General features: G+C 37.4%; 1 protein-coding gene across 1 annotated transcript in view; it reads right to left on the reverse strand.

Annotated features, from left to right (window-relative positions):
* The window catches only part of LOC120424992 (neural-cadherin), a 106,265-nt gene that overhangs the window by 36,435 nt on the left and 46,565 nt on the right, over positions 1 to 23,265 (reverse strand). Inside the window, exons 5-8 of the mRNA XM_039589361.2 lie at positions 9,170 to 9,307; positions 7,213 to 7,450; positions 3,758 to 7,148; positions 3,521 to 3,691 (exon numbers count right to left, since the gene is read on the reverse strand). Of these exons, the coding sequence (XP_039445295.1) occupies positions 3,521 to 3,691; positions 3,758 to 7,148; positions 7,213 to 7,450; positions 9,170 to 9,307 (3,938 nt within the window). The remainder of the gene's footprint in view (positions 1 to 3,520; positions 3,692 to 3,757; positions 7,149 to 7,212; positions 7,451 to 9,169; positions 9,308 to 23,265) is intronic.

Raw genomic sequence — 23,265 nt, forward strand, 5'->3', positions numbered from 1 at the left:
CAGAACAGCCTCGAGTGGTAGTTCGCCTTTGCTTTACGCTTTGCTTCATTCAGCTTTAGATTTGCACGAGCCAAGAGTTCGGTTTGAACCTCATCCAGTCGATTGGCCTTCCATTTCTGCAACACTTTGTCCTTTATGTTGCTCAGCTTCCAAATGTCGTAGTTGAACCAGGGACAACAGTTATGCTTCACCTTGACCTCCACCGTCGTCGTTCGCGTGTGTTTCTTTGTTAGAAGAGCATAGCGTTCTGTTATGGCTTGCAGACGTTCGTTTGGTACCAGTAAGTCTAGTTGGTACTCTTGCAGAAATGATCGGTATTCATCATTCACAGCTGTATAGTTAGTCCAAGTCTTAGTTAGTGTGCGCCGTTCCTGCTCCATCTTGAGTTTGAGCACTGTAAGGACATAGCTGTGATCACTCAGGTCACAATCCATCGTATAGTTGGAAACTCGGGATGAGTTCGCCACACTGCAAACCACGTGGTCGAGGATGTTGTTGCTGCTGGGTCTTGTAACAAAAGAGTTAGTCACCGCCATGCCATACGAATTTAGCAGCTGTGTGTACTGTTGAACGTCTCTGGCTTCAGGGTTGTTGACCGGTAGATTCATGTCACCCACTAAGAGACACGGGTCCGCTGTATCTGCATTCGCCAGGATCGTATTTGTAAATGCAAACGGATAAAATGGGCACAAAAAGGCACATGATTATTTTAAATGTGATGAAGAAACGAAGAAAATGGATTTGAAAAATTAATTGCACAAATTAGGGAACAAAAAATTATATTAAAAAACATCAAATTAATGAGCTTCGTATGAACTAATGAGCACCATTTTCAAAAATCAGTTCAAATTGAGTTTAAAGTGATTGAGCACTTATTAAGGAAATGGGCAAAACATATATTTGTAAATGTAAACTGATGAAATGGGCACAGAAAAGCACATATTTGTTTGATGCAATAGCCCAAAATGAATTTAAGAGCACAACTTTTAAAAAATAAGACTCATTTAGTTTGAAGGTGCTCTATACTTATAATAACTAAGATAAGGGCACAAAATGTATTTGATAGCTCCATCTTGAAGAAATAAATTCCACAAACAAATGGATGGGCACAAAATGTAAAGTGACCACCGATTTTACAAATATGCAAAAAATGTAAAAAACAAATTTTTATATCTCACCAAAAAATTTAAATGAAAATTATCATATAATAAGAAAATTACAATAAATATAACAAATTAAATGATCTAAATTATTCACAATATAAGTTCAATAAATACCAAATCAAGAGCATCAAATAAAAACAAAATAGCCCATGGGCACTTGATATACAATACATGGGCACTTGATTTACACAGGGGCACAACTTGAAAACTAAGGGCACAAATTCAATTGCTTGACTAAAAATCATCCGAAAGATTCTAGCAGGCTCAAATTTTAGAAATGGGCACTTTATTTTGAACAGAAAGTTAGGTGAAGAATTTAGATTTGATGAAATGAGTACAAAAACTTGAAGTGGGCGAAAATTGCAGAAACGAGTACTATTTGCAAAATAAATGAGAATTAATAATTATGAGCTATATTGAGCTCGAAAAAAAAACATTTGAAAAATTATTGGCACATAAAGAACAAGTGAGCACACATTGTAGAAATAGGCTCTTTTAAAAAATGTAAATACAAATTGAAGAAAAAAGCGCTTACTAAATAGCCATCACAAAATTGTAAAAATAAGCACCAAATGAAAATGTTTATACAAATTAATGAAACGAACACTAACTTTATGGGCACTTAACAAACATGTGGGCACCATTATAGAAGCATAAATTTGATTGCAAATTAAAGATTTGAGCACTTACTAAATGGGCACTAACATTTAGATAAGCACAATTGGTACAAATGGAAGAAATTACCACAAACTTAATGGACACCAAAAATGGATGGAAGTACAATTAGTATAAACCAGCATCAAATGCAAGAGTGAATACAAATTGATGGAATGAACACTAAATTTATGGGCACTTAAAGGACAAGTGGGCACAACTGGTGAAAAAAAGCTCCAAATGAAACAGTGCACACAATTCGCAGAAATCAACTTAAACTATAAGGGCACCTAACGAACAAGTCAGCACACAGTGAGAAATAAGCTCTGTTTGCAAAAATGTGAATACAAATGGAAGAATTGAGCTCAATTTGTATGAATGAGCACCAAATTATAATACAAAAAATGCACTTGCTAATTGGGCAATAAAATTAAATTAAGCACAATTGGCAAAAATGAGCACCAACGGCAAGAGCGAATAAAAAATGAAGAAATTACCACAAACTTGATGGGCATTTAACAACAAGAGTGAACAAAAATGGAAGAAATTAAAACCAACTAAATGGGCACTTAAAAATAAGTGGTCACAAACAGTCAGCCCTTTTTGTAAAAAATGTGAATGCAAATTGAAGAATTGAGCTCAATTCGTATATAATAAAATGAATAAAAATTGAAGAAATTTCCCCAATCTTAATGGGCACTTAACAACAAGTGTGAACAAAAATTGAAGAATTTTACTAAATGGGCACTTAAAAATAAGTGGGTACAAATAGTTGAAATGATCCCTTTTTGCAAAAATGTGAATGCAAACTGAAGAATTGAGCATGTACTAAAAGGATATCGAAAATTCAAGTTAGCACAATTTGACAAATGAGCTCCCGTGCAGAATTGAATAAAAATTTAAGAAATGAATTCCAACTAAATGGGCACAAAGTTAAAACGATAAAATGGATTGAACCAGCCTGCCCGCCATGACAACATTAGAAAATTAGAGTGCGAAGCCAAATTTATCGCTCTTCCAGGAACCGGTTCAGGACTTTGTCCAACTCTCACATCCCAAGCACTAAGCCAAAACTGAGTGCCGGGAGCGCCACAAGTGCCCAGGACGACGAGCATGTGTGTGCCATCCCCCCATATATCACAAAATTTATGAGTGGCTATATTTTTATTAAGCGCTTTGATGATGAGTTATGGCTCCCGTCGTTGCAAATCACACCGGCAGGGGACAATCAAAGTTATGTAGTCGGCGAAATTCCGATGACGTCGGCCGGATTTGGTCCTGCCGGACTAGACGGGGAGGTTTGAGGAATAAAAATATGAGATTTGTGACTTGGCTGGAATGCCTAGCCGCCGTGCATTGTTGATGATATCCGACGCAGTCTTGTTGATTTTTTTTTGTCGGTCCCCGATAGTCGTTTATAGTTTATGACCATGTGTGGGCGGCTTGTTTTCGTTCCGGAAACTCGGATCGTGTCGTCATTTTGTCAGAGTCAGTTTTGGGGGTTGTCCTAGTCGTGGATGAATAATAAACCAAAGCTGACACACAAACATGATGTGGTGGGGGGTGAAGTCACGTGAAGGAGGTTATGTTCATGGTGATGAGTTGTGCGATGATGGCTGATTTATGAGAGATGACGATGGTTCAAGTGTGACGGACTTTTTTGTTTTGTTTTGTTCATGGGGTTTTAGCTTCAAAATACTTACGTGCACTCGTACTCGTTCCACAGGTCCACACACTCGAACGGATCGGGACAGATGACGTTGGCGCACGGCTTGTTGGACGGACAGTTGCGCTCCAGGTTCCGCGCCATGGTGGCCTGACCCCACTGGGTGCCGTTCATGGCCGGTGGCAGGGGCAAGTGTTTACCCTCGAGTCTGGTCGTAAAAAGAAGCGAGAAACGGGTTAGCGCCCAAAGTTACGCTGTTTTCGCGACAACTCACCTAATATCATCCAAACAGCTCTTCTGGTAGTCGGCGTACACCTCGAACGTTCGCACGCCCGTGTACTCCGCCTTACCGCCCGCGTAGACGCCCTCCTGCTTGTCCACCAGCAGCCACTGGTGTCCGTCGAAGGTGAACGTCTCGTTGTACCGACGGCCCTCACCACCATCAAGCTCCAGCGTAGCGGCCGACCCGTGTCGGTTGACCCGCACCACGTGCCACTGCCCGTCATCAACGCCGATCGCGTTCAGCCAAATGTCCCGCTCTTCCGTGCGCAGCGAGTTCAGATTGTACCGGAACCGTAATCGTGCGTCCTTAATCTCCAGGATGCCGTACTCACGGTTGTGCTGATCGCTCACTCGGAACAGTTCTCCGTGCTGCTCGCGCGTCCTGAACCTCAGCTGAATCTGCGTGCTGAACCGATCCGGCTCGAAGCTCAGCGCGTACTTGACGTAGGACTGCTGCTTGAACGTGGTTGGGATCGTTGGGATGTTACACGCTGGGCCCGTCCAGCCCGGTCGGCACTGACACCGTGCTTCCGTGAAGCTTCCCACGCAGTTTCCGTGCTCCCAGCAGCGCGAAGTCTGCTCACTCTGGCTGCACACCTCTTCCGTCTGGGGACAACCGGCAACGCTGTTCCTCGACAGTCCCGGATGGGCCAAATCGTACAGCTTGCTGTTGTGCACCAGGTTCTTGATGCAACCGTCGAAGCCCTTGCCCATCGGCATGTAGTTCCATCGGTAGTGCGTCGGATCAAACTGTTCCCGGTAGAATCCACCGATCTGCAGCGGTGCGTTTACGTTCAAGTACTCGTTGAACGGTGGGATTGTTCCCCGCGCTTGACAAGTCGAATCGTCAAATTCCGGAGGTGATCCGTCTTCGTTTTCGTTGACCTCCGCCGACTTGCAGTAGTCCACAACCATCCGGACGTTCTCCGTGTCCCAGAAGATGTCCAACCGATGCCACTCGCCATCGTCCAGGCTCTTCTTCGTTTTGACCCGCAGCTCCAGCGTGCCGGAGCCAAAGTCAATCAGCAGTCTTGGGTAACCTCTCTCCAACTCGACGGAAATAAAGTCCGACACCAGCAGCTCGTCCCGCTCTGGAGGCACGATCGGTCCGTTATACAACAGCAGACCATCGGACTTCCTCGTGATGAACTCAAAGCTCAAATGACTATCGTCGCACATGTCCAGCGGTGGATACCACGCCCAACCGTTACCGCGGAAGCTTCGCGTCGTCTGTTGACACCGTGGCCCAGTGTATCCGGTTGGACACGAACACGACAGTCCGTACCTCGTCTCCATGCAGCGTCCTCCGTTGAAGCACGGTGACGATCGACACGACTCCGCCTTGCTAAAGTTCCTCGCTCCGCACGTACACTCCGCCAACACATCCACCCGAACTCCCACCAGCGAAGTCTTGTTCGCGTTCACCATGTACGGCAGCGAACTGATGTCCAGCGTGTTCGTACACGACCCCTCGCACATCTGATTCTCGTACAAACACTCGTCAATGCCAACCATCGTAATGTTCACCCCAACATCCTTCTCGATCTCCTCCCGGTGCATCAGCACGATTCCGTTCAGCCTCACCGGCTTGTAGTACGGCGATCCGTGCGCCGAGAACCTCACGTCCGTTAGCGGGGGGTGCTTCCGTCTCAGCTGTACGCTGAACACATCCACATTCTCACGATCCGTGTTCAGCAGATCCGCCAGCTTGTCCTTGAACCGATCCAGCTTGCTCCGCGACAGGCTCTGCGTCCTGTAGTTCCACACCCGAATAAAGTCCTCGTCCGTAATGCCCGCTATCCGGATCGACCCGCTGTTGGTGACCGCGTCGTGTGGAATCTCCCGCACCGTGACCGTCACGTTCGCCTGCACATCCGACTGCGTATGCTTCCGATCGTACACCTTGAACCTCAGGTGATACCTGCCGTCCTTTGTTCCCGTTCGCATCGTTATCATACCGTTGTCCTCGTCCAGCTTGAACCGCGGGTGCTCGTGGTTCGTCTCCCAGTGGAACTTCTTGTCGGGCAGATCCCAATCGTCCAGATCGTACACGTACACCCGTCCTATCTGCGTGTCCGGCGCCTGACCCAAGTAGTTGTACACAAAGATCTCCTTCGAGCCGGGTTGCATTTTATTGTCATTCACATCTCCTATCACTACGGTAAGTGTACTCGTGCCCGTCATGGCCGGATTTCCGTGATCTTTGATTACGATCGGAATCAGGTACTCTTTCTGTTGTTCGCGATCGAACGATCGCAGCGAAGACACGATCGCCATTCCGTCACCGTTGGCACCCTTCTGGTCCTGTTCGACTTTGAACGACGCTCGGATGATGTCGTCCGCTCCGGGGTCCAGTCGGAACTGGAACGGTGGTCCGTTGCTCTTTGAACGATCGTCATCGTCGGTGGCGAGGATCTCCACGACCTTACGCGGTGGCACGTGCTCCGGCAGCACCGGTCGGTAATCCTTCAGGAACTTGGGCGGATTGTCGTTGATGTCCTGCACGATCACGGTCAGCGTCGCGGTTGCGGTTTTCGGTGGGATTCCGTCATCGATCGCCAGGATCTTGACCTGGTGACGAGGCGTCACTTCGCGATCGAGTTGTCGCTGGATCGTCACAGTTCCTTCCTGGTTGATCGAGAATTGTCGCTGCCGATCGGACGATCGGTCGATCGCGTACGATACCTTGCTCTTACCGCCCTGATCTGGGTCGGTAGCCTTGAACGTCTCCAACGTCTTACCAACGTCAGCGTTTTCGTACACCGAAACTTCAATGTTCGGCCGCTCAAACTGTGGTTTGTTGTCGTTAATGTCGCGCAGTTTAACCACAACCCACGAGTAAGCCACGTGATACTTGTCATTGTCATTGTCTTCGCCCTTGTCGTTCACCTGAATACGGAACCGGAATCCATTGCTCTGCAGCTGATCCTCGTAATCCAGCGGCTGAACGATCTTCAAACTGCCCGTTCCGTCGTTGTTCCTCACCATGGTAAACTTATCCGCGCCATACCCACTGTTATCGATCACCTTGTACTGGAACTTGTTCGTCTCATCCTCATCGTGCACTGTCACCGTCAGGATCGGCATCTCCGGCAGGTTCGTCCCGTCCGTCTCGTCAACCTCCGTAAACCACTCGTCCTTGGTAAACTGCGGCGGCATATCGTTTATATCCTTGACGCGTATAGAGGCCGTCCCGGTCCCTTTGAGCCCCCCTCCATCCATCGCCACGACCTGTATAGAGTAGTCCGGGGTGCGCTCGCGATCCAGACAGCACACGGCCGTCTTGATCACACCGGTGTCCGCCTCGATCTCGAAGATCGGCGAGCCCGTCTCCTCCTCGATCACGTTCTTCTCGATCGAGTAGATCAGCTTCGCGTTCGTACCTGCGTTCAAATCCCCAGCGTTAAAAACCTCATTCAGAAGCCCAACTCGCCCAAATCTACTCACCCTCATTCGGATCGTCGTAGTCCACGGCGGTCATGGTCATCACCACCATGCCGGCGGTTCCATTTTCCGTCACGTTGCCAAAGTAAACACCCTGGGGGAAGATTGGCGCGTTGTCGTTGATGTCCTTCAGGTTGACCTGCACGTCGGCGTACCCGACCAACCCTTCGCCGCCCTCGTCCTGGGCGAACACGGTGAAGCGCCACTGGGGCCGACCGTTGGGTTGATCGCGATCGAGGGGCTGAGGAGATTTGATTGGGGGATTAAATAGGTATTCATTGTAAAACAATTCTTTGGTGGGAATTTTTAGAATAAATCACAATTAAAAATGATAGAAGATGATGTCAGTAATCGACGCTGTAATCGACAGAATTGTATTTTAGAGCATTTTACGCAATACATAGAATAATTATGTGTTGGAGGAGATCGTAGTAAGCCTTGGGTGTGTGCGGATCGAAAAAAAAAAAATCGCTGTCAATTTCCTCCCTCAATTTCGTTTCAAAAAGTGCGAAAATTTCGGTTATTTCTGCCGAAATTCAGTGGAGAAGGTGGTGGTCGCAGAAAAGACGTCTGACGGTGGTTTCCAGCGTGACTTCAGGAGCACATCTTTCTGGATTTTCCGAGCCTGTTGCATAAATTGAGCTGCTTTTTGGATTTCAACGTCAACGTTTCCTGGTAGCAACTCTTCATCCGGTGCGTTTCCTTGGACAACCTTTGAATCCGTCGGTGACGTTTTCAAAGTCGGCGAAAATGCGTATAATCAACCATCTGCTGTTTCAAGTTTGTCGACGGATCTCAAGTTAATCAAATCGGACCACTCCTGATACTGAAGATGAAGCTGGTATTGAAGATACATAATTTGGTGAGCCCGTTCTTGTTATAGTACAAAAAAAAACTTTCACTTATACGCTTACATTCACTCATTCCACTCAAGACTAACTACGCCAATTTCCACTAAATACGCGGTAGGGTGTTCCCTTGGTCGTTCGCTGTGAGTTGTGGATTGCCTGCTTCTCTAATGAAGGTTCGACTGAGGGGGCATGCTTATTAATTTCTCGTCGCTCCATACCCTCAGTGACGTGATGGGAGCAAGGGCGTCTATGCGAAGTGTCCCTACACCCGCTACAAATTTCCGGCGCTTGGGGTGGGAAGAGGGAAACCATTTTGTTCTATGCGCCGGTATTTGTAGCATTCAAATTCGTGCAAAAAAACTTATGCACGTGGGTGTACAGATTACGGAGTAAAAGATGATCGAATTGTTCACCTAGCGCTCACATGTGTTCCAGGACCAAGTTGCCTGCGGGTATGGGGATCATACATACATACATACATATATACATAGAATAATTATGTGTTGGATAATTCCATAGCATTTAACTTGATATTTAGGATTTTTTTACAGGCAGTAAATGTACTCAAATTCAATTCTGTCCATTTGAGCGTATTCAGGGAGCCTAAATGTATCATACCATGACATTTCAACTCGTTTACTGGCATCAACTTGAAAAATGTCGATTGATGTATTAAAATATATCAAAATTTAAGATAAGGATAATAATGTTGGTCCTTTTTGCAGAATTAAGCTTATCAAAATACTTTAAAAAAATGTTGAATAGTTTCGTTTGAATCATTAATAAAACTTGTGCAATTATTTACAACTCTGTCCTCACTTCCTCCCGTTAAAACGGTTAAGGAAAACAAGATTAACTTTCATCATTCCGGGATGTGAGCACCCAGGCATCAATGTCTAGGCAGTGAAGGCAACGCCATCATTTTCGCCTCCCACGCGTTCCCAGGGAAATGCTGCGCGCATCAACCGGAAGAAAAACACGCCCAGATAAATTGCATAAGTTTCTTGATTTACGAGAAGAGATCAGAAGCCATCATCTCGAGAGAGGTAGATTGCTTGCGAAGCAAAAAACAAACAAGTAGAAAATTTTGCAAATATTGACTTTCTTACCTTGAGCACGAAGATCTCGCCGGTGGTCCGGTTGATGTCGAACTTGCTGTTGGCCGGGTTGTCCGGGTCGATACCCTGCCCGGTGAGGAAGTACACGATGTTCTGGGGCCGATCCTTATCGCCGTCGGTGGCCGTCACCTGTTTTGGGTTGAATTAAGGGGGGTCCCGTGGCATGTGTGTGGAAAAGGTAGAAAAGTAAAGATAAAATTTAATTAATATCCTCAGGTTGATGGTGGAAGACGTGTGTGCGACTAGGTTAAACGATTAGGTCAAAAAGCATTCCAAGGAGGAGGAGGAGGAGGATGGGGAGATTAGGGCAAACGGTTTAGTGGCAGGATTTTGGGGGAAATAAATTAATCTTGTAATTAAATTGCTTGACTGGTAACACACTGGCAAACCTACAGGCTGAGCTTGGAGTTCAGGAACTCTCACACTCGCTCTCCGTTACCATGAACAGTAGATTGATGGCATGCATTAGTCAAACACACACGTGAGTCAGGTTGGATTAAGGGAGATTAGGAGGTTAGTGTCACATGCACACCAAAAGGGTTAGCTAACGTGCAAGCTTGGGTTGGGAACGGGGCTAAGTAGGCGAAATTTTGACAAATTGAAACACGTGCTAGGTGGAAAATTGGTTTTTGGAGGAATGATTTGCTAAAGGGCTGAAAAGATAAATTATCCCGACGAAAGGTGTGACCGATGTTTTGACGAGAGAGCTACCTTAAAATTTAAGTGAATTTCCTCAAGAGCCATTTGAAAAGGGCTGTAAACTTCTAACTTATTTGCGAAAAACATTTTATTCACTAATTTAAAATTAATTCTTTTTTAATCTGTTGATCTCCCAAGAACATTATCAAAGCTGTCACATCCGCTATCAAACCTATCAGCCAAAACCAACATTAAAATCACTTAGTCATAACAGCCTCACCAGAACCTCGATAAACCACTCTTAAACTCCAAAAGGACCTCCGACCTCCATGGTTGTTACGGCATATTTTTGCAACCTACATTGGAGTTCAAGGCTTTATAATTGAATACTATCAACAGGTTTTATTGTGGCAACAAATCTTCGTCTTGCCAAATGAAATAAAGGAGATGGTTTGCAAAAATGGCGATGATGAAATAATTTATTTTGAAGGTAATTATGATTATTTGAAAGATTAGTTCTCGCAGTTGAAAACACGCGTTTAGCGTCATTTATATTCGTGAAATGCTCTTTAGGAGCTTATGGTTTCAAGTAAGCTTTTTTCATGCCTAATGGCACTCGACAGCTAAAACACCCTTGGTTTTAAAGAAGCATGCGATAAAACCATTTGGCATGGAATTTAAATCGGGTTTTAAAAACAGTCTTAAAACTTTCATAAAACCTTATTGAATGCCATTTAGCTTTAAGTGTGACAAGGTTTAAAGTTTGAGGCATAAAACCTTGTTAGAACCTTTTGATTAGCTCTTGAGGTGGAAGCCCAAATAAAACTATAAAGCTATTTGGATGCTACTATAAAACATCAATAAAACTAGGTGAAGGCCAGTTGGTTTGTTTATTCAATAATAGGAACTTTAAATTTATATTTCAATTTAAAAAAACCTTTTTTAAAACATTAATTAGGTAAATTTGATTCGTTTAGTGATTTTTTATGCGTAAAAAAGTCAATGCTTTATCTTTCTACAATTTCCAACTTTTTACAGATCAAGTATCAAAAGATTAAAAAAAACTAACTTTTATTCAATTCAATTCAATTCGGTTTTATAGGTGAATAATCAAGATACAATGAGTTATTTTGAAGTGCATTACAGAGTTTTGGAGTTACAGCTGTGTGTTGCATCATAATCCATTTAGGAACAATTATTTCTTTAACTAAGGCACTAGCAAGAGTAAGAAAAAACTATTTAAAAAACTTACAGAAAAACTAACTTTTATGTTAGTCAAGTTTCTGGAGTTATAAAAAATGCATCAAAAAATCCAATTTTTTTATAAGTTCGGATTATTTCAGGATTTACAAAATATTCATGTTTTAAAAAGACAAGATTCGGTATTATTAGGAAAAAATTTAGTCAACAACTTATATTTGATAAAAGTGATTGAAAATATTTTTAATAAAACTTTATTAGATTATCAGAAGTTTCTTTGACACTTTGAAAAGTTGAAAGTGAAAACGGCTCAAGAAAAGGGTATTTTTCACTAAAATTATGAAATTCACGGATACCTACACTTCTGTATTCAGTGATTAAATTTTTTTAAGTTTTAAAAATCGAAATTTTTAAAATGAAATATTTGTGGATTTGAAGATTTCAAAATTTAAACATTTGAAGATTTTAAGATTTGAAGATTTGATGGTTTGAAGGTTTGAAGATTTGAAGATTTGAAGATTTGAAGATTTGAAGATTTGAAGATTTGAAGATTTGAAGATTTGAAGATTTGAAGATTTGAAGATTTGAAGATTTGAAGATTTGAAGATTTGAAGATTTGAAGATTTGAAGATTTGAAGATTTGAAGATTTGAAGATTTGAAGATTTGAAGATTTGAAGATTTGAAGATTTGAAGATTTGAAGATTTGAAGTTTTGAAGATTTGAAGATTTGAAGATTTGAAGATTTGAAGATTTGAAGATTTGAAGATTTGAAGATTTGAAGATTTGAAGATTTGAAGATTTGAAGATTTGAAGATTTGAAGATTTGAAGATTTGAAGATTTGAAGTTTTGAAGATTTGAAGATTTGAAGATTTGAAGATTTGAAGATTTGAAGATTTGAAGATTTGAAGATTTGAAGATTTGAAGATTTGAAGATTTGAAGATTTGAAGATTTAAAGATTTGAAGATTTGAAGATTTGAAGATTTGAAAATTTGAAGATTTGAAGATTTGAAGGATTGAAGATTTGAAGATTTGAAGATTCGAGGATTTGGAAGATTTTGAATATTTTGATGATTTTGAAGATTTGAAAGATTTGGAAGATATGGAAGATTTGGAAGATATGGAAGATTTTAAAGAGTTCTCAAAACTATGAAGATTTTGAAGATTTTGAGAACTTTGAAAATATTGAAGGTTTTGAAAATGTTGATGATTTTAAAGATTTTGAAGATTTTGAAGATTTTGAAGATTTTTAACATTTTGAAGATTATAAAGATTTTTAACATTTTGAAGATTTTGACGATTTTAAAGATTTTGAAGCTTGTAAAGATTGTGAAGATATTAAGGAATTTGAAGAATTTGAAAAATTTGAACAATTTGAAGAATACGAAGAATTTGAAGAATTTGAAGAATTTGAAGAATTTGAAAAATTTGAAGAATTTGAAGAATTTGAAGAATTTGAAGAATTTGAAGAATTTGAAGAATTTGAAAAATTTGACGAATTTGAAGAATTTGAAGAATTTGAAGAATTTTAAGGATTTGAAGAATTTGAAGAATTTGGAGAATTTGAAGAATTTGAAGAATTTGAAGAATTTGAAGAATTTGAAGATTTTGAAGGTTTTAAGGATTTTGAAGATTTTGAAGATGTTGAAAATTTTGAAGATTTTGAAGATTTGGAAGATTTTGAAAATTCTGATAATTTTGAAGATTTTAGAAATTTTTAATTTTTTTTTCTATCTGTTTTTTTTTATTTTGCTCAGTGAAAAAATGCGAAAGAGATTCGTCAAAGATCTCTCCAAATCCAGCCTGCTCAATTTCCCACGATTTCCAACTTTTTCATTCGACTCACTAAACTTCAGACGAAATCGTTTTCATCGAGTTTTTCCCGAGGAATCAAAGATCACTCCCGTGGAAGAAAAAGCGAGCAATAAATACCAGCGAGTCGTTCCACTTTTCAGCGTAATTAAGTTTAAGTGCCCTTGTGACGGTGCCAGAGAGCACGAAACCATGATCCAATTTTATGAGTCGCCTTTCACCGAATCCGCTCCGCAAAATCTTGGTTGAAATCTTTCTTGATTGCTATCTGGGGTCGTATTTTGCGAAAGACTTTTCGCGGGGAGGCTTATCTTTTTCTTCCGGTTTCAATTTTGATTTCCGACTTTTGTGAGGGATTATCAATTTAATTCTGCTTTTACTGGGCCCTGGGAAAGGAAACCATTGTGGGTTTTACTTTTTTTTGAGAGGAAAATAAAACTTTGCAAAAGTGACCAGAGAAGAAGTTACTTTGGGCAGTCGCTCTAATTTAATGGCCTCTTAATACGACAATAAATAGCAAAATAATGTATTGCTCGGCAGAAAATGAACATTCTGCTGATTAAGCTTAAAATGTTGTCCTTTTTTAGAGAAAACAAACTTCTTCCTTTCGAAGAAAGGTTGACAATTTCGAAGGGAGCATCGGAGCAGACAATTTAATTAAAACATCGTTACAATAATTTGTTCTGGACGGAATCTTCCCAGAAGAGGTCCCCCTTTTCTCAAAAGTTGAGTGGAATCTTTCATCGTGCAGAAGACAATTACTTGCTCGAAAAACGGGAACATCAACTCACGCTGCGGCCATTTTGTCCCCCGTCCAAAAGCCTGGAACAAATTGGTCTTCACGAGGCAGAATGTACTTTTTCTTAAGAAAACAAAAAAAAGTACGCTTTTTTCTTCATTTCCGCATACCTTCCCAAGCAGTGGGAAAATCGTCTAACTTTTCGTCCTGTCCGAAAACTTTTCCCCGGAAACGACCACCGGCGGGGCACCTCTGCAAGTTTGCGGGGAAAATCAGTTAAAGCCATACATTTTTATGCTTCTCTGCAGCCGAGGAAAAGTTCTTTTCCTGGGCCAAAAAGTTTTCCGCCACTTTGTGAAGCAGTTGCCAATTGCCACCTGATGTGCGAAACTGGTTTTGTGTGTCTCTCAGGTTTTGGAAAGCAGCGGAAAGTTTCCTTTCTTTTTGAAATAAAAGATGCATTCAAATTGGTCACTTGGTCACTTGGCAGCAGCTGAGCGAAAATTTTGGGGCGGACAATTGTGTTCATGTTTAAAGTTTCTATTTGAGCAATGCTTTGAAAATTTTGTTCTAAAAAAAAACAAACTGATATGAATTCCAAAAGGATTGATTCGATTCCTCTACCAACGAGGTAACTTTCTGGTTGTACAAACTCAGCTTTCCCAGGACGAAGTCAATTAACCGAGCTGAGCTAATTAATTTCGCAATCTAATTCAATAAAGCTGACCTGAAAATAATTTAAAAAATACACTGCTTAGTACCGACTACCCGCAGGGACGTCCCAGTAGAAATAAATAATCCTCGTTAGAATCCGCGCTTTTTTCCCCCTTCCCAGGAGCAGCAAATAAATCCAACCCACAGTAGTAAAAGCATCCAGCGACCAATAAAAAAAAATCCAACTCCCAACTCCACCACGCGACACGCTTTTAACGCAAATCCAATTAAGCGCACATTCGTTGGTTCGTTGGAGGCAAAACTCGTCCTTTCGTCCTCTGCCGACGCTCCTAAATCTGGCTCCATTTGTGCGGGAGGTTGAACACCAGCCCGGTGGGGACACACCGCAAGCAAACACATAAATTGCTAATTAGTACGCGTTAATGCGCCCCCAGGATCAGCCATATTTACAGTCGCAGACCCAACTCACCCCAAACCCCCTACAAACAGGAGGAGGTTGGAACTTTGTCGTCAGTTTGCTGGATTTTCCAACCCCGGGAGATAATGGCGTTTGATACAGGTGGTTAAACTTAAGCCATCACCGCCACCACCACGAAGAGACACAACGCGAAGAACATTGAGTTAGCACCCAGGTAGTTAGCGAAAGTTTTCCCTTTTTAAGGTTAATTGATGAAGTCGCGCGCAGCGTTCGACAGAGCAGCAGCAGCGAAGAGAGAAGCAAAGTTAGTAGCAGCAGGATCCGTCACCTAATTTGAAACGTGGAGATACACGTGTGTAAGTGGTAATTTAATGTGGGAGCAGCAGCTTGAAATGACGGGAAATGGTACCACATTGGCAGAGGGGTGTCTTTCTTGGTAGCATGTTTGAGCTAGTAAATTGGCTAAGTTAAGAGATTAAAGACGTACGTTGGAAACTTTCTGAACTCGATCAATAAGGAAAAAAAGTGTTTTAAGTTAATCAGCAAAATCAAATTGCGCACCAGAAATTTAATGAAATCGTAGAAATCTAACTTGCTACTTTTGGGTTTATTAATTAGCATACAATAAAACTTTTTGACTATCCAAAATGAATTTTTTTTCGCTCAGATACAATACAGAAGACATTTAGATTACTTGATTTTTTTTAAATTCTTAGAATATTCTAAAAATTTTGAATTTCCTGAAAAAAAATGATTTTTTTAACTTCTTGTGTTCTTTGAATACCTCGATTTTTTTTTATTTCTTAATCTCTCAGTATGTCGTAATTTTCTGGTTATTTGTAATCCAAATTTCTTAAATTTCGGAAATTTTATTTGATTTTTTTTTCAAATTTCATAAATTTTTTTAAATTCAATTCAATTTAAAAAAATTTAAATTCAAAAATGTATTTTTCTGAATCTCAAATTTTTAAAATTTTCTGAATTTTAAAAAAGGCTTTTTTATATATTTCTTAAATTTGTGCTTTTTTCAAATCAAAAAATCTTGAAATAAGGAAATTCATTAAGAAAAAAACATATTAACAATTGTTATTTGAATCTTAAACTTTTAAAAATTGTGTAAATATCATGAATTTCAAAAGTTTTCTTAATTAAAAAAACATCTTGACTATTACATTTTTTCAAAATTATTAAATTATGTAAATTAATTGGATTTTGAAAATTTCATAGATTTTTACAATGTTTTTCATTGTTTTCCATCATTTAAAAACATTTTAAATTTTAAAATTTTTTGAATTTTAATTTTTTTTAATTTTTTTATTAGTTACAAAAATGTAATAAATTTCAATAATTTCTTTAATTTTCTAAAATTTTATTTTTTTTCAATTTTAAAATGTTTTTAATTGAAAATATAAAATTCAATTGATTTGATGAGTTTTTTTTATTTTTGATCTTATTTTTTTTATTTTTAAAATTTTGCTATTTTCATTAATTTTTACAATTTTCTTGATTTAAACATTTTCTTAATTTTTATATATATATTTTTTAATTATTAACATTCAAAAATTTTCTAAATTTATCACATTTAAAAAAAATCTTCAATTTCTAGAATTTAATTTAGTTTTTTACACATTTAAAAATTACTTTAATTTTATAAATTTCTTGAATTTTATTTATTATTATTAAAAAAATGAAATGCAAAAAATGTAACATTTTTTTTTGAATTTCTTGAATTTCTTAAATTTCTTGAATTTCTTAAATTTCTTGAATTTCTTGAATTTCTTGAATTTATTGAATTTCTTGAATTTATTGAATTTCTTGAATTTCTTGAATTTCTTGAATTTCTTGAATTTCTTGAATTTCTTGAATTTCTTGAATTTCTTGAATTTCTTGAATTTCTTGAATTTCTTGAATTTCTTGAATTTCTTGAATTTCTTGAATTTCTTGAATTTCTTGAATTTCTTGAATTTCTTGAATTTCTTGAATTTCTTGAATTTCTTGAATTTCTTGAATTTCTTGAATTTCTTGAATTTCTTGAATTTCTTGAATTTCTTGAATTTCTTGAATTTCTTGAATTTTTTGAATTTCTTGAATTTCTTGAATTTCTTGAATTTCTTGAATTTCTTGAATTTCTTGAATTTCTTGAATTTCTTGAATTTCTTGAATTTCTTGAATTTCTTGAATTTCTTGAATTTCTTGAATTTCTTGAATTTCTTGAATTTCTTGAATTTCTTGAATTTCTTGAATTTCTTGAATTTCTTGAATTTCTTGAATTTCTTGAATTTCTTGAATTTCTTGAATTTATTGAATTTCTTGAATTTCTTGAATTTCTTGAATTTCTTGAATTTCTTGAATTTCTTGAATTTCTTGAATTTCTTGAATTTCTTGAATTTCTTGAATTTCTTGAATTTATTGATTTTCTTGAATTCCTTGAATTTCTTCAATTTTTTGAATTTCTTAAATTTCTTAAATTTCTTAAATTTCTTGAATTTCTTGAATTTCTTGAATTGAATTTCTTGATTTTTTTTGAATTTCTGGAATTTCTGGAATTTCGTTAATTTCTTGAAATTCGTTAATTTCTTGAATTTCTTGATCTTCTCCACTTTTAATTTATTAATTTCATGATTTTATTGAAGCTTTAAAAAAAAAATAATGTATTTTGTGTTTTTTTGAACATTTTGGAAATAGTTTTTGAAATTCTTTGATTTTTTAAAAATAATTTTTCTAATATTTTTCAAACATTTTTTAGACAGTTTTTGAATAATTATTGAATATTTTGAATTTTTGCCTATTTGTTTTTCAATATTGCCAGAAATTCTTTGATATATTTTTTTTAATATGTTTTCAGTGTTTTTTTTAATATCTCTGAATATTTTTTGAATAATTTTTTGAATATTTGTTTTGAAATTTTTTTAAATATTTTTTGAATATTTTTTGAATATTTTTTGGATATTTTTTGAATATTTTTTGAATATTTTTTGGATATTTTTTGAATATTTTTAAAATATTTTTTGATTATTTTTTGAATATTTTTTGAATATTTTTTGAATATTTCTTGAATATTTTTTGAATACCTTTTGAATATTTTTTTTAATATTCTTTGAATATTTTTTTAAATATTTTTGGAGTATTTTTTGAATATTTTGTGAATACTTTTGACATATATTTTTAATATATTTTTATATATTTTTAGAATATTTTTGAATAGTTTTTTAACAGTCTTCGAATAAATTTTGAATAGTTTTTGAATAGATTTTGTATAGTTTTTGTTTAATTTTTGAAAAGTTTTTGAATTGTTTTTTAAATGTTTTGAAATAGTTTTTGTATGGTTTTTAAATAGTTTTTGTATATTTTTTGTATAATTTTTGAAAAGTTTTTAAATAGTTCATAGTATTCTTAACTCTTGTTTGATTTCATGCCAATGTGCTTTGGAGCTGAAATTAGATAGGTTGATTTATGAAAAAAGGTCTTAATATTTGAAATTTATCAAATTTCTTTCTTTTTTTTTCAATTTACAATTTGCATAATCATGGAAACAAATTTTTCAAAGAATTTAAAGCATTCAATGAAGAAACTAAGTGGTAAAATCTGCGCAGAACTCAATTAGCTGAAGTATATGAAAACTGTTGTCTGTTATTGATCGAGCTCAGTTTGCTGTCCAAAATACTTCCAAGAAATAACCCAATTAAGCTATTGTTAGTAACCAACACGGACGGACACCACCACCACCGACACCACCAAAAAAAAAGTTCGAAGCGGAATGAGAGGAGGACCTGCATAATCCGAAACGGAACGTCCAGCTCCTCGTCCATGGTGCGCTCGTACAGCTGCTGGGGGAAAACCGGCGGCATGTCGTTCACGTCCTTCACGTTGATCACGATGATCGTTTTGTTCTCGTTCAGGCTGTCCGAAGCCACCAGCGTCAGGTTGTACTGGGAGTTTCACGGTGCGAAATTTGCAGGTGGAAATATAGAGAGGAAACAAATAATGTGATTAATATTCGAGTAGGGTGTGTGGGTGTGCTTTTTTGGGGTGGGAGATGTTCCCAGAATCCCTCGTTGAATTTTCGCCTTTTCCGAGTTTCAATCAGAATTTTGGCAAAATTATTCCCCGAACGGGGAGTTGTTTCGGCGCTGTGATGTAATGGATGTTGTCTACATTTGGGCGCTTTCGATTTTCTCCGCTAGATGGCGGATAAAAGTTTCAATAACTACGTCAATGAAATGTTATATTTTCGGAGCATTTTGATTGAACATTGTTCACTGAACATTTCCACCGAACAATGAGACCAGAATAAAGTGGCAACAATGGAAAAATCGTTCCGCGAAATGTATTGTAATTTATTCGAATTACAACCTACCGTTCTCGATTTCATTGGCGGGAAATTTGCACTTCCTTCCAGGTTGTAACTCCCAGAGTAGGAGGAAATCACCGATCCCCACGACCTTACCCCCTCAATAATCATTTGTCGCACCCACTAATTTAGCAATCAAATTTACAGCCAATTAAATTTTATCACCCCATTTTCCTGGCGACAACGACGTCAACGCCGACGATACCCATTCCTGGAGAAAATGGTTCATTTCCCCGATAATTTCTAGTTGTTGCTACACCGCAAAAAAAACTGTTTTAAATTGCTTTTTTAAATTTCATTAAAATTTCATAACAATCTTTTTTGACACAAATCAAACGGTTCAATAGAAGAAATAAAAAAAAAACACAATTTCATTTTTAATTTTCAAAATTCTTTCAACTGTGCAACATCCAACCCGGAGGCCAGAAAAAGGGGGGACACTGTCTTGTGCGATGCTTAGCAGCCATTAGGATGAGCCTCGTCTCGACTCGTAACAGGTCGTCCCGGCCACAAATCAGACTGATGGCTGGTCGTAAATATGTAACCCATCCTATACTTGCGAAAATGGGTTCGGGAAGAAGCTTCAGGCTGTACTATTTGCAAGGAAAGGAGACGGATGCTCGATCGACCACATCCGGTCGGCCCCGGAAGTGAAAGTCAAGCACGGAGACGGAAAATTTATGCGGGTTTCCAAAGCGAAATTGCACGCTAAATTATGGATTTCGGCATTTCGGATAGTGAGCCGGAGTAGTTGCACACATTGCATTGCAGGAATTGTTGATTGAGTGATGGTTCGGTCCAACTCAAGGTATGTTGGTGGGACGGGATCACGCAATCCGGGGGTGGAAATTTATCGAATTTCTGTGTTGGAGCGTGCAGTGCAGATGATTTCTTGAATACCACGGATGCTTGACTTGAAATTTTCGTTATTTAGCTGATTAATTTATATTGTGAGATTTTTCGCGAGCCAGAGTTAAATTGGAGCGCTTAGAAGCATAGATTCCACCACACATTTCGATCGAAATTATGCATGTTGAACAAAAATTGAAGAATTTAATTGACTGATGTTATTCGGTAGCATATGCATCGATGTTCCGTTGAACCATGTCAGATTTCCAACAATGAGCATTGCAGGCTAAGAATTCCAACTAAGAGTGGGAGATAATCTAGCAGCCTTTTGGATTAGTAGATCCACAGGTTATGAGTTAAAATTTCAAGCTAGGTTGATGAGGATCGTTATTTGAACAAGTTTGTAAAATTTCCAAATATAAATTAAACGATTTGATTCAAAATAAAAATGATACAAATTCAGCAAAACAGCCGAGGAATTTTTTTTCTTCAAATCGTCGCTTGTAAGCTATCTTGTGAAACGTCTGCTGTAAAAAGATATGACGTGTCACAAGATAGCACACAACTGACGATATTTAAAATAATAATATAAAAGAGTTCGACAATCAATATTTAAACAGAATTTTTGAAGTCGCTGTATCTTATAGAAATATGTTTTTTTTGTTTAAATTTATATGACTAAACAATTTTATAACTGCCTGAAAATGAATAGTATGATATTCAGACCAAAATACTTAAATGATTCAAATGTTTCGAGAAAACTGAACAGAATCGAACCTTTCTTTTGTGGAGTCGGAAATAAAATTAAAACATGTTCAAACCAAATTATAAAATACACTTAAAATAATTGCAAGAATGTCCATTGCACTTGATATTATATCGTAAGAATTTGGACGAGTATGGTTTTTTGTAAGTTTGAAAAAACATTAAAAGGCGTTTTACTCCTTCAAAAGACACACACATTTTTTTGGCAGCAAGCACAAACCCCTTACAACCCCTTGAAACCCCTTATTCGTGTTCAAAATGTCTTTTTGACTGTCTTTTAAAGCGCTTAAGAAGAAAAGTAAAAGAAACTCTCTTATGTTCGGCAGGTTAACGATTCGTTCCTGTTTCTAAACAATTTCCAGACTTTTTTTTACTAAAAAATCTAAACGTTTGCAATAGTTTTGATGAATACCAGCTCGCTTACTTTCTGCAAAGCTATTTACTTGATTTCAGTTGAAAACACTTTCTGTTCCCCTTATTCTGAAACTTCAAATTTGTATTGAAATCTGATGTCTAATAGGCATTATTAAAGTTTTTTATTTTAAGTTTTTTTTAATGGTTCGAATCCATTATTTCCAACAATTGTGTTCTTCATTGATTAATATCTAAAGACTTGAAAATTGTCGCTCATTATTTCAAATCTATTAAGTATTTCGGTTTAATTATAGAAAAATTCATTAAAAATAGATAATGATAAGGGTTAGTGAAATTTCACGATATTTGTCTTTTTCCGCGAAATCCCGTGAAATTTTATGTCTGTGTGAAAATGTAACGATTTTTCTCAAAATAATTTATCAAACTCAAATAGGAATGAAAATAATTGTATGAACTACTGTATTATTAAGCGAGTGAATAGTTGATTTATGAACCATTTGAAGAAATGTTCAGATCTTTGAGTTTTTTTTAGAAACCAACTAAATTTAGTTATATTTTCATTTTCTGTGCTCAAAATTTTACTGCTTTTTTATTTGAAAGGTATAATTTTGAGTAGATTAAAAGAATCAAACTTTGTTTTATTCAAAATAAAATGAAGAGTATTTTTTATCTTTGAAATCACATATTGAAACATTTCAATTTTTTTCTGAGTCCTGTTTAAGTTTAACGATATTTGTTTATTTGGGTGGATGATTCCCGTGAAAGTTAAAAAATACTTCTTTTTTGTTATCTTTCCTCATTTAAAATAGAAAATTTCGATTTTGTAAAAAAATATAGGGTAATTCTCTACCAACTCACACGCAATCGGGAAAAGTTTCCCCGACCCCTCTTCGATTTGCGTGAAACTTTGTCCTAAGGGGTAACTTTTGTCCCTGATCACGAATCCGAGGTCCGTTTTTTGATATCTCGTGACGGAGGGGCGGTACGACCCCTTCCATTTTTGAACATGCGAAAAAAGAGGTGTTTTTCAATAATTTGCAGCCTGAAACGATGATGAGATAGAAATTTGGTGTCAAAGGGACTTTTATGTAAAATTAGACGCCCGATTTGATGGCGTACTCAGAATTCCGAAAAAATGTATTTTTCATCGAAAAAAACACTAAAAAAGTTTTAAAAATTCTCCCATTTTCCGTTACTCGACTGTAAAATTTTTTGGAACATGTCATTTTATGGGAAATCAAATGTCCTTTTCGAATCTACATTGACCCAGAAGGGTCATTTTTTCATTTAGAACAATTTTTTTCATTTTAAAATTTCATGTTTTTTCTAACTTTGCAGGGTTATTTTTTAGAGTGTAACAATGTTCTACAAAGTTGTAGATCAGACAATTAAAGAAATTTTGATATATAGACATAAGGGGTTTGCTTATAAACATCACGAGTTATCGCGATTTTACGAAAAAAAAGTTTTGAAAATGTTGGTCGTCGTTGATCATGGCCGTTCATGGTCACCCGCGACAGACACGGACGACGAAACAAAGAGAAACGCAAAAAGTAACTTTTTCAAAACTTTTTTTCGTAAAATTGCGATAACTCGTGATGTTTATAAGCAAACCCCTTATGTCTACATATCAAAATTTTTGTAATTGTCTGCTCTACAGTTTTGTAGAACATTGTTACACTCTAAAAAATAACCCTGCAAAGTTAGAAAAAACACGAAATTTTAAAATGAAAAATTTTGTTCTAAATGAAAAAATGACCCTTCTGGATCAATGTAGATTCGAAAAGAACATTAAATTTCCCATAAAATGACATGTTCCAAAAAATTTTACAGTCGAGTATCGGAAAATGGGAGAATCTTTAAAACTTTTTTAGTTTTTTTTTTCGATGAAAAAAATGTTTTTTCGAAATTCTGAGTACGCCATCAAATCGGGCGTCAAATTTTACATAAAAGTCCCTTTGACACCAAATTTCTATCTCATCACCGTTTCAGGCTGCAAATTATTGAAAAACACCTATTTTTTCGCTTGATCAAAAATGAAAGGGGTCGTACCGCCCCTCCGTCACGAGATATCAAAAAACGGACCTCGGATTCGTGATCAGGGACAAAAGTTACCCCTTAGGACAAAGTTTCACGCAAATCGAAGAGGGTTCGGGGCAACTGCTGTGACGGAGAATTACCCAAATGGAAAATGGATTTACCGAAAAATTGTGCAGTTCTGGAGGTTTGGTGTCTTCAGAAGAGTTGTTGCAAATGGAAAGGAC

Source organism: Culex pipiens, chromosome 2 (assembly GCF_016801865.2).
Source record: "Culex pipiens pallens isolate TS chromosome 2, TS_CPP_V2, whole genome shotgun sequence".
Taxonomy (NCBI): Eukaryota; Metazoa; Arthropoda; class Insecta; order Diptera; family Culicidae; genus Culex; species Culex pipiens.